We start from the raw sequence: 13,330 nt of genomic DNA, 5'->3' as shown, positions 1-13,330 counted from the left end.
AAAAAATATTATTATTTTGTCTGTGAGAGCATAGAATTATTATGGACAGACACAAAGAAACATATGAATAACAACATAATATTGAATATAAAATTTAGGAGAAAAGCAACTTTATAGATACATACCTTTTTCCCTTTTGACTTCATCTGTTCACTGTCTTGAGGGGGCGGTGTCACCGCATCATTTGTATTAATAATAGGAACAATGTTCAAACTGATTAGTTCAGACAGAGTACTCACGAGATTATTGCGAGTCTGATCATTGTAAAAATCAAGTTCCGTTACAAGTACTTGTGCTATTTTTACGCCATACTGAGAGAACATGGCATCATATAAAGACATTAAACCCGATTGACCGACAGCTGCTGCTGCTCTAGCTTCTAAAAGGGTTGTTACATCTTTCCTAGTATTATCTTTGGCTGCAAGGGTTTCTCGCATACTTAATGACATAAGTACTTCTTGGGTCAGTTTTTGCTTTCCAAAAGCCACTGCTCCACTAGTGACCATTATACATTCACGGCCTTCTAAATGACATTCAGCTACCTAAGAATGGAGTCGGTTAAGCTTTAAAGTAAATAAAAAACTGAGGTAATGTAATAAACTAAAGATAATAGCTGGAAAAAATCAATTTAAAACAATTACTTGTTCAACAATAGAAGCTAAGCGACCAAGAGCGATTCCATGTTCATCTTCTCTAGTTATTACGGCACTACCCATTTTAATGACAAGACGACGAGCATATTTCAACTGTGACCTGTCTGAAAATCCATTAACTTGAGAGTTAGCTACTTGTAATGCACGTCTCAAATCTAACTTCTTAAAATAAAAACAACAAAAATAGAATAATGTATGATTTTTCAATTAAATACTGCATATTAAAGATACCTGACTATAAGAATTCTTAGATGCATAATGTCGAATGTTCGGGGAACTAAATTTCAAACATCTGCATACCCTAATACGGCTTGATAACGCTGCTATATGACATTTTCGGTAGCCCAAGATCATTTTGACTGCTAGATAAAAAGTGATATTATTGCACAGTTGTGTTGTATGGTAAAAATAATACGTAATATATCAGTAAACAATTCTTCAGGAGTTTATAAGAAATTAATTTCAAAGAAATTTAACTTTAAAAAAAATAGTGTTAAGTAGTTAAATGAACACTAATTAAAAACAAAAGTAAATTGTTGCAGAATACTTACATTGAATAACACACTATAGTTATAACTAATTGACACTGCTTATTTAAATGTAGAATATTATTCTTATTTGATTTACAATGGATTTACCTATCGTTTGTTATTAACTAATAACGTGTTACGAGTTTTGAAATATTGAACCCTGGACAGTCCACACATCACATATTTATTTGAAAATGTTGATTATTAAACTGTATGATAAAATACAATAAGAACTCCGTTCCTTCAATTACAATTAATTACAATTATTATATCTCTCACTATTGCTGCCGGCAATAGCTACCAGTTTATCTATTCACTCTCCTTATCATAGATTAATATTTCATTTCATACGTAAGAAGAGGCAGATATTATTGATATTGTGAAGTGCCTATTACCTATATATGAATATTTTAGCGATTGTGATAAATTTACAATTGTAATACAACTTAAGTAAATGCAACAAACAATAGAATATTTATTAATAAATCTATATTATTGTTATACAGAGTGATCGATTAAGAATAAGAAACTCATTTTCTCAGAAACTATTAAATATTTTAAGTTTTTATAAAGGAAAATATTTTTTGATCCAAAAAACTCTATATAATATATTTAAATAATTACTTTTCAGGGATAAAAAACCTTAGGTTTAATTCTCTTAAATGGAAACCTTTGTTTATAGTTTCATTAAATATTTTAGCTTCGATGCGAAGCGGAGAAGGTATTAATTTTACTATGATGTGTTTTTTTTTTTTTTTATGTCTGTTGCCACTTTTTCTCAGCTCTCACTGGACCGATTTCTTTCAAAAATACGTCAAAAGATCACAAATCGTATCTAGTTGAAGACATTACCCTTAAAAATTGAAAAAAATTCCCTCGTTCCCCGCAAATGGGGGAAATATCCAAAAAAATTACAAATTTAAAAATCGCTAATTTTCGAAATTTTTTCACTTTTTTTTCTTAAAACTTCCATAACTTTTTGAAAAATCAACAAATCAACATAATTTTTTTTTATACTAAAACCTTAGATATTTACCTTTCATTTGATATCATTTTTTTGAAAATCTATCACTTAACCTGCTCATTGGGGGGGATTTAAAATGGCAACTTTTTTACAAAAATTAATTTTTTCAACTTAATTTTTGAAAATGTTCCGGAAAGACTGCGTCCTTTAAACATATATCAAATTAAAGCTTATTTTATGTACTACAAAATGAAAAAAAAAAATTTGTCCCGACACTTTTTTTTCTACATTTAAACGGCTGCCGTAGTTAAAAAAACACTATTTTTGTGTTAAAATTTTCGATTTTCGATTTTAAATTTTCAACTTAAAAATGCTATAACTTTTTGAAAAATGTATATATCAGCACAAATTTTTTTTTTCTAAATACATTATAAGTACATCTTTCATTTGACATACTTTTTATTAAAATTGGACAATTTCCCCTTATATAGGGGGCGTTCAAAACTTAAAATATTGTAAAAAACATAGATCTTTTTCAACTGAACTTTTGAAAATGTTCCGGAAATACTGCGTCCTTTAAACATATATCAAATCAAAGGTTATGTTATATACTATCAAATGAAAAAAAAAAATTTGTCCCGACATCTTATCTTCTATGTGCAAATGGCTGTCGAAAATTTAAAAAAAAATGTAATGTTTGCGATAAAAATTACATTTTATCGGGATGTTTTTTGTACTTAAAACTGCCATAACTTTTTCAAAAATGAACAAATAAAAATAATATTTTTTTGTATTGAAACCTTAGATATTTCCCTTTCATTTGATATAATTTTTTTTGAAAATCTAACACTTATTCTGCTCACTGGGAGGATTTAAAATAGTAACTTTTTTACAAAAAATAACTTTTTCAACTTAATTTTTGAAAATGTTCCGGAAATACTGCGTCCTTTAAACATATATAAAATTAAAGCTTATTTTATGTACTACAAAATGAAAAAAAAAAATTTGTCCCGACGATCTATCTTCTATACGCAAATGGCTACCATATTGAAAAATATACTATTTTTGTATGATAATTATGGGTTTTGTATTTTATTTTAATAGAAGTTGATGTTGCTTTTGCAATTATCCATCAATTTTTTAAAATTAAACACTATCTACAGATTTGCATCGAAGCGTTTCTTATGATAGTGATTTTAATCACTGTCAGATTAAATCTATACTGGACCCTACTATGCAATGTCTCCACTATGCTGCGACCCCACTGTGCTACCGTTTTTTAAATGTTCTTATAATTTTTTTTATCTGGTCAACTGCGTTTTAAAAATATTTTCAGGTTTAGATTGAAAATAGAAATTCATTATTAATTTGTTTTTTATAACGCCGGATGTAGAAATAATCAATTTCAAATGCCCATAAACTATTATTGGTTCTAATTTTTATTATCGTAACTGACAAGTTTGATAAAAAAAAAATTGTCAGTAAAAACTTTTTTATCTGACATTATGCTAAATAGCAAATTATAAGGGCAAGTTGATCAAAAATCGCTTAACTTTAACAAGTGATAACAGATGAACGGCTCATTGTATACAAAAAAAATTATAAACAATTTTTGTTATCATTGAATTAAAAATAGTATATAAGAACTAATTATATTTTTCAATGGTAATGATTCTTTGTAAGTAAAAAATTTGTTTAAAAATCTCAAATTTTCACAAAATATCTATTTTTATGTATATAATAGAGTTAAAAGGGTTCTCATTAAAATTTCGATGTTCGACTTATTTTTATCCATCCTAATATATATTTATTCAATTAAAGATCAAAATATGACGACATAATTGTTGAGTTTTAAACTTTAATTTACATGATATAAGATAAATGATATTTTATACCAACTACTTTTGTTTCACGCATTATTTTAGTCTAAAAGAAGGTTTCTTATATGTCTAAAAAATAAATTAATTTAAATATATTGAAAAATATTCCGAGTTCTCTAGTTTTATGTATGCTCATTGCCTTTAAAAAGTATCGCATTAAAAATGAAAAAATGGAAGTTTTTTAATATTTAAAAAGATAAAAATTTTATGACGATCACCATGCAAAGAGACTACAAATGCGTCCAACTTGAAACTTCATATCATTATCTTTTTAAGATGCACGGTCTAATCGTCTATTTTTATAACTACAGCCGAAATATTTTGTTAATAACATATGTATCCTCATTTATATGTTATAAAATATGTTTATCCCTTATACCTTAAAAGGGTATCAACATTATTTTTCTTTTACATACATACATAATAATTATAAAATAATGTGATTATTAAAATGACTGACTGGTAACAACTTTTGGATAGGTACTTCAGAAGATATAAACATTTTTATATTTAGACGGGAGAAAGAGTGAGACCAAAAAAAGTGTAATGATAAAAATAGGCATCACCTGTGCCTTACCTACAATCATTATTTTAAATTGTTAATCTTCTTTTTTCTCGCCTTTATACAAACTACTTGAGGTCGTTCCAATTTAATTACTTAATATAGTTAATAACTCCTGAAGTAGTTGACATCCCTAAAGATATGAGGAATGAACATAAAAAATATTTTATAACATAAAATGTATATATATATATATATATATATATATATAACTAAAAACGCCAAAAAAATAATTATTTTAAGAAATATTAAGTGAATATCGTTAAAAGAACCATACTGTAAAAGTTCGTCATTTCTATTCATATATCTTTGGTAGTATATACTATCAAATATATATTTAATTTTTAGATAATATTAAATCTTTTCATTGTGAAAAAATTTGAGGCGGGTTGATCCATAGTCAGTATATAAATCAGACACTGATATTTAAAATTATGTTAAATTAGTAATAATATTATTAGGTAGTATATATGACAACCGTATACATATAGTAGACTTTTTTTGGTAAGTTTTTTGTTTAGTAGACCATCTTGTCTATTGCAATGCACTGGCTTAATTATAGGAAGATATAATATCGAATCAATCAATAACGAAAAATAATTGTATGACAAAGATACAATTTTTTCACTTTAAAGAGAAACAAAAAAATTTCTTTTCTAAAACCACTTTAAAATCACTTTAGACATTAATGTAAAGTAGACGTTTTTAGTAAACGATATGACGTTTAAGCCTTTGTAAGTGTAAGAAAAGACTTAATACGATACTTTGGAGTACACTTATGGTATTGAAAAATGTGTGATAATGCTTCGAATTTTATTAATTTTTTTTTAAATAATTAGTTACCATAACGATTTACAAATAGAAACCGTTAGTAAACCGTTATTTAAATATTTTAAATCCATTTTTCTAGTAAAAAGTTACAATTTTCTTTTAATAGCCATTATTAAAAATACGATAGCTTGACAATTAAATTTTTCTAATAGAGAAATAAAGCTATATTTTTTAACAAACTATGACCATAAGTTAAATGAGACTAAAGTATATTTACAAAAATTTGTACATATTAAATTCAAAAGGTTTAGACTATAAAGATTACAACAAACAATTTTTTAAAGTAATTGAGTAAGTGTATTTAAATATTAATAAAGTATTAAGAATATTTTTTATTTCGGGTATTTGAGATGCACTTAAAATACTTTTATATTTATACATGTATTTGAAAGATACTTTAGAAAAAAATTAAATTATTAAATTTTAAATAATAGCGTATAGTGATAACATTATCTGATAGTCATAAAATATAGTTATAGTACCAGCCTGCTGAATAAGATATAGTACTGGTGGTGCATGAGCGTGGGATTAAAAATAATTTCAAACAAAATCTAACAATTATTGTGAATTGTATCGTTTTCTTACTATTGCAGTACATAATACAAACATTATCTAGAATCTGGCCTTTGTTTTTACATATTGTGTGTTAAACTATTTTGGAAGTTGTTTTTAAAGTATAATTAATACTAATTTTTCGTTCAAATTATCATGTAGTACATAAACTGTGTTAAGGTATCTAAAAATTATTTTTTGTATTAGACTTTATAAATTTGAATTAAAAAATACGATATTTATAACTTTAAAACTCACTGGTTAATCAATTAGTGAACAGTAGAACTGAATATTTTGAAAATGGAAAAATTAATTACTTGATTAAACACTAATTAACAAGTATAGAAAATATTTTTATGATGATGGCTGATTATTATTTTTTATATTAAATATGAACTTAAATTAAGATAAAAAAAGTGATAATATCTCTACACCGTTGACATTTCAAGCGTTGGGTAGACCTGTACACATGACTGGTGATACAGCTACCTCAAAAGTTGTCCTGCTAATATTAAAGACTTTATTCTTAAGGCCTTCTCCGTAACTAACTACTGTACTTCCTCTCACCTGTTATCATCGCGTACGTCCGAGATGGGACAATTCGCCTAAGTTTTGTTCAAGACTCCTCATACTTTTTGACAACAATTTTACACCGACTGTTGACCTGACGCAACCTCATTAGCCGCCTCTTACGACTAGCAGGGGGGCCGTGGAAGTATTCTTATCCCCTATCCACAGGGACATGTATTCATAATTTCATTACTCAGTTAAAATTATAAATAGTTCGAACATAAAATGGCAGCTCTAGAAATTTTATAAAAAAAAAAGCATTATTATTAGTAATATTTCTTGTATTTAATTATTTAACAGTTTATTTTATTTGAAAAATACTCATTCAGTTGAGTAAATAAAACTTTATTTTTGTCTACAATTTTTTTACTGTGTTTCTACGTTGATTATATTCAATTAGATGAATTGATATTCGAAAATATAGAATATTTGCAAAATGAATCAGTAAGATTAATCTCGTTACGCCCCACATTGGCTAATCGCTGTTCATTTAAATCATTCAAGACAATTCAGAAAGTTGTAAATGAAAACCAAAGTATAGATGAAGATGCAAAGTGGAGGTTGCTTTACCCTTACTATAAAGATGCCATGGTCTACCGATCATTGAAATATGTCTTTGTATTGGCCTATTATGGTAATATGACCACTGGACTAAAGAATCATCAAAAATCTATTGCAAATTTAAATACCGCGGTATACACCATAAGACATTTTTTTAAGTTTATTAATTTAGAAAATGAATTTCTAGAAAACATCAGAAATGTTTTAGAGAATTTTAAACATTCACCGATAGAACCAAATTCTGTTCCACATTTTGAAATCATACACCATGTTTTTAGAGAAATCATAAATATCATAGATAATTATTTCATAGAGGAAAAATATTTTCTATATTATTTTAGTGCTCTATTTTCATTCAACCTAGAAATAGATTGGGATATGTACGAATCTATAATAAGTCAAAATTTAATAGACATAAAATATTATCCTCCGACAGAAATTAAACACAAGAATAAGGAACTAATTGAAGCTATAAACATTTTCGTTACTAACATAGTAGAAGAATATAAAATAAAATTTTATGCTCATGAAAATAACGAAGAAAAATGATAAATAATTAATTTAATGCTATGAATGAATTTTTTACCACTGCAATTTTAAATTTTATTTACAATACAATTACATAGATTTTTTAAATAATTATCATTTAAATGTTAACATTTTTATTTTTAGCTTAAAAAAAGTTTCAATAAAGAATATTTGGGAAAAAAATATAAATTATTTATTCAAACAATTTTTTCTGAACAGTTTACTAAAATTTATTGTCTCCGAGGCTATTCTTATAACTGAATTTCCATGATGTATTATTTGTTCGAAATTATGTTATTACATTAACACAAAACTAAAAATAACCAAATATTTCTTTTTAACAAAAACGGTAGCACAGTTGAGTTGCGGCACAGTATGGGCGTGAAACAGTTGGGACAAGTATAAACGATATCTGACAATGATTAAAATCACTATCATAAGAAACGCTTTGATGTAAATCTGTAGATAGTGTTTAATTTTAACAAAAAGATGAATGATTAAAAAAGCAACATTAACTCCTATTTCCTTAATTATATCGTAATAAAAGAGTTGAAAATGTTTTTGTAACTCAAAAAGAATTAAGAAAAAAGTGCAAAAAATCATAGACACAGACGAGTACCTCGTACTTCTAGCACGTAAGACACAAGTGTTACAGACTCGACAACCCAACGTCACTTCCATCGAATGAAAAAAATGGCAATTTACGCTAGTTCAAATTTCAAAGTTGTTTTTCTCGACTTAAAAGAAGCAAAAAAATTTAAATAAGTTTAACATTCTATGCTATGTCAATTAGATTTATATAATATTTATGAATATCTGTTTATTCTCCATGTAAGGTATTTTAAAATAAAATAAAATACAAAGCCCAGAATTTTAACACAAAAATAGTATATTTATAGTAGTCATTTTAACCATACGTCCTGATGTCAATTTTTTTTTTTTTTAAATAAATTATATTACATAAACTTTAATTTAAGATATATATAAAAGTGTCAGTATTTCCGGAACATTATCAAAAGTGAAGTTGAAAAACTTCTACTTTCTATATGCATGTTTAATATTTGATCATCCTTGTATGATGGGATATGGTCTGATTTCAAAAAACAGTATATCGAATGGAAAGGGCATATAAAAAATATTTATAAAAAAAAATAATATTGATTAATACATTTTTCAAAATATTATGGCAATATAAATTTAAAAATATAAAATCGAGAATTTTTTCACGGAAATTGTACGTTTTTCTTTAACTTTGATGTCCGTTTTCACCACAAAGACAAGTCCAGAGATCAAATTTTTTTTTCAAATTAAAGTATATTACATAACTAAACAAAAACTATGGATATTAATAGGATCAGAATTAATATTGCCGTCAGAAGAAAAAAGTTAAAATGAACGGACTGCATGAATGACTTTTGTCCATACGAACTATATTATATTATACTAGAGTATTTAGGTACTAGGGTATATTTTACATAAATAACATGTACAGATAACATAAAGCTTTATCATATTTATGGTACCATATCATATCAATACAAAATATTGATAAATCAACATTATACAGTTTACAATGTAGTTTGTAACCGCATGATAAGAGTAAACATATGACACGTTGTGACTCCTTTAGTAGCAGACAGTAGACAAATTTGGAAAAATCCAATCGTTCTTTTGTTCATCAGGTCGATTGATCTGTCAGCTCAAAGTAGTCGCACAACGTAATGTTCTAGTGAACGCTTTTATATTTATTAGTATTTTGTTTCGGTGACATGCCGATCCGTCGACCGACCAACCTAGAGGACGCTCAACATTAAAGGAGAGGGCAGAACGACAATATAGTAAAAAATGAGTTACTCACCAAAGTTACAATATTTGAGTTCATTATAAATTAATTAGTTTTATAATTCTCAATGTTGACACAAACTACTTACCACTACTTAATCATATTAGGACTTAAATACGAAAATAGTTCTAACAAATTACTGTTTACAAATAATTTTTTTTGAAATTTTATATTTCACTTCAGCATTAGAAGTCAATAATTGACTTATTTACAATTATTGTAAATAAAAAAAACGGCAACTAATTTTATACGTGAAATAATCTAAAATAATTTTTACTCAGAAATACATATTCATATCTCAATTATAAAATTCAATTATTGTTATTAAAATTAACCTATTTTCTCGTATTTAACATGTTTTTTATTACAGGGATATTAAAAAGATCCACGATTTTGATAATCTCAAGTCTTAGTGTACAGTTATACAAAACATTATTTCGTCATAAAATTAGACAACTAAAATTCGAATTACGTAATATATAACTGAGAATCATTAAAATATACTCTACAGCACTACATTTGTTCAGTATTGTGATTTTGGTTCTTTCCCAGGGGAATATTTATGTTACGAGTATTTCAACTAATGTTTTACAACAGTGCTTTGTTCCATATTTCCCCTGAACCTATGTATATCAATGTATTTATGTGAATGTATAGTCTATCAAACAAAAATGCTTTACATATACTGGAGAAATTATTTAAAATAATTTATTATATACATTGGCCAATTATAATAACAAAATTAATATAGTGCTTTCAGTTATGATTAAAACGTCATTTTAAAATAACCAATATTTCAATGATCAATATCATTATAGCAAAATTCCTAAAATGATATTTCAAATTAAAATATATATATATATACATACCATATGAAATCACTATACTAAACATCAATATTAACAGTTTCTTAATATTAGGGTTAAAACTAACTGTTTTATATATATCATTCCATAATAATGGTAATAAAAATTTATATTTATATTATTTTAAGTATTTAAGAACTCTAATTTTTAATACTAAATAAATAAATAAATTAGAATCCCATTACTAAATATTCTTGTTTGACTGATAAATTTGTAATTCATTTGCATTTTTTTAATATTGTTTTGATAAATGCATTACCCTTTTAAATTCATTGGTGCAATTTGAATAAAATGTTTAGGGATCTAACTTAATTTCTCCTTCCTTAAAAATATTTTTATATAAATTATATATCTATAATATGTCATTTTCATAATTTTGGAGAAGGCTAATCCTACCTTAGACCCATCCAGATTGTGTCTACATAATTCGATATAACTATTTTTGTTACGAATCAATTTCCACTAAAAAAAAAGGTAAAATGACACTCCTCAGAATTTAACTTTTCTAATTCTTGCGAGTGTAATTATAATTTGTGGTGTAATTTTATTCAAGTAAAAATATTCTGTAATAACAATTAAACAGAAACATCTTATTTTTTTTTTGTTCGCAAAAGATGTTTTATTACTTAAGAAACATTTGTAACTGTCAGTTATAAATAAAATAATGTACAAACCACTTTTTTTTTATCTGAATGTAATTAACTATTATTGAATTGAATATATCACAGAAATATCCTACAATGAGAAAATAACTTGATGTGACAACCTAAATTTCAACAAAGCTGTCAAATGTCTCTGGTGAGTCCGTTACAATCATTTATTTTGTCAAGATAACTAACTAACAACAATTGTTATTGAATTTTCCAATAAAATTAATTTTATGTGAATACATTGTTCGTCTTTAATTCTGTCATATTTAGTAAAAAAAGATTCAAATTAATTATAAATTTGAATTATACCTATTTTGCCAAAATAAAAAAAATAATTAACAAGCTATGTATCACATGGTTTTTTTATCTATCTGAAATATAATAGCATCTTACAAAAGTAACTTGAAAAAAACTGTAAATAAAATTAAAAAAAAAAAAAGGATTTTTTTGTCAAACAATAAAAATTTTAAATTTAAATTTAAAATATCAATCTTTGACACAAAATAAATCAATGTCATTATTTTACATTCACTGATATATGTCAATTATATATTTTGAAATAAATGACTCTCAATTATTTATTGAAATTGACATAAAAATTTTAATTTATTGAAAAATTAGCTTTATTCAGTATTTTAACTATAATAACATTTTTATTTCTATGTGATTAAAAAACTANAATTTATTGAAAAATTAGCTTTATTCAGTATTTTAACCATAATAACATTTTTATTTCTATGTGATTAAAAAACTAGCAAACTATTGATTATAATTTTCGCTAACACTGAAAATAATAGTCCTATTAATAACGACATGAGTAAGTAATTTAGTTACCCTAAAAAGTTTTTCTATTTCAGATTCGTACATTAATTATGCTGTATAGATAATTTAAGTTAATATAAATTTAATATCTCAATTAAAACAAGTATTTATTTTAATTAATCTCGAGTTAGTAAAATAGTAATCTCTAAGCGATTACTATTTTAACTTAAGTAACTTATATATCCAGAAAAAAACCAACCAAAACTTAAAAGATTTCTCAATTTATCTATATAAATCCCGGTTTTCTAGTATCTAATTATTAAATCTTTCTCAAAATTTCCAAGAGATTCAGAGATTAATTAAGCTCGTAATAATTTAAAAATGAACAACATAATGTCTGCTTTTTGTAAAACTGTATTCTATAGTAAGAGTATTTAGTATAATCTTAAAGCTAATTTAACTTTAAAATCATAATTATTTTTTGACAACACTGATCTTTTTTTAAATATCTTATTAACTCGAAAAATGAATTACAATAATACCCTTTTAATTTTAAAATAGTCAATGCTCTTTTTATATAAGTAACCAAAACATAGTAGAACATTAAACATGAAAAAAATATTTTCATAGTTTAACACATTTAGACCAACTATAAGTGTATCTACACTCAGTAAACGATAACGTATGAGTACATTGTGTTCACATGGGAATTCGAAACTATTAAATGGCATACTTGTTACATTTTCCTTTTGTTGACTTAAAATCTAATTAAAGTTCAGTAATGATAAGCTAGATTATGTGTCAAAAATTATTAAGTTAAAACAATATATTTTATCGATTCATAAATTATATTGAACTTGTATATATATATTAATAAGTATTACTTTTTTAAGTACGAATAAAAATATTTATTTTAATTAAACTCATGAAAAAGAACTCTAACCTAGGTTAAGTTGGGGAGGGGAGCATGAGCGTTCTCACTGTGGGGATATGGGGTATATCTCCCCTAAGACGAAACCCTGAGAACGCCACTGTACGTAAGGTAGTTTGAATTACACTCCAAAACAACTAATGGTTCATCTTTGAATAAAGATTAATAGCGGTCTAAAATTAAAAGGTGTTATGTACTTGTCATGTAAACGATAATAAATAACCTGTTATTACGCATTAATATTAATTTTATTAAATTATAATTTAGAGTTTACTATAACACTAGTGTAAATCTATTATTCAAAAATAGTGTTAAAAACCTTACCTTATATTTATTTCGATTGTCAAATTAAAATGAATGAATAATTACAGGCTCCATCAACTATTAAATAAATTAATATACGTCATCTATAAGATTGTGTCCGTCCCAAGATTTAACCACTAATAGAGAACAATTCAAAATATTAAATGTTTTAAAAACAAATTTATTAAATGTTTTAAAAACAAATTTATGAAATTTTATCAAACAAATTTTAAGCACTTTGCTATTGATAACTATTCTATCAAATATTTACATTTTTATCATTTTACTCTTATCAAATATTTAGATTTAATAAATAATACATCAACTCGTTTGTAGAAACTGTC

The 13,330-nt window shown here is 25.4% G+C and overlaps 1 protein-coding gene across 3 annotated transcripts in view; it reads right to left on the bottom strand.

Annotated features, from left to right (window-relative positions):
* Positions 1-13,164, bottom strand: part of LOC126908613 (delta-1-pyrroline-5-carboxylate synthase) — a 28,736-nt gene extending 15,572 nt beyond the window's left edge. Inside the window, exons 1-4 of one of the 3 annotated variants that reach the window (XM_050690846.1) lie at positions 13,008-13,164; positions 885-1,015; positions 642-815; positions 126-542 (exon numbers count right to left, since the gene is read on the bottom strand). In XM_050690846.1, coding sequence (XP_050546803.1) covers positions 126-542; positions 642-815; positions 885-1,007 — 714 coding nt within the window. In that variant the 5' untranslated portion in view covers positions 1,008-1,015; positions 13,008-13,164. Of the gene's footprint in view, positions 1-125; positions 543-641; positions 816-884; positions 1,016-1,204; positions 1,431-13,007 lie in introns of those variants that run through there. The other 2 variants (XM_050690847.1, XM_050690845.1) reach the window with 2 other exon arrangements.
* Between the last annotated feature and the right edge of the window lie 166 nt (positions 13,165-13,330).

Source organism: Daktulosphaira vitifoliae, unplaced genomic scaffold, assembly GCF_025091365.1.
Source record: "Daktulosphaira vitifoliae isolate Bord-2020 unplaced genomic scaffold, ASM2509136v1 Scaffold_5, whole genome shotgun sequence".
NCBI classification, from domain to species: domain Eukaryota; kingdom Metazoa; phylum Arthropoda; class Insecta; order Hemiptera; family Phylloxeridae; genus Daktulosphaira; species Daktulosphaira vitifoliae.
This window is presented reverse-complemented; position numbering and strand designations above follow the sequence as displayed.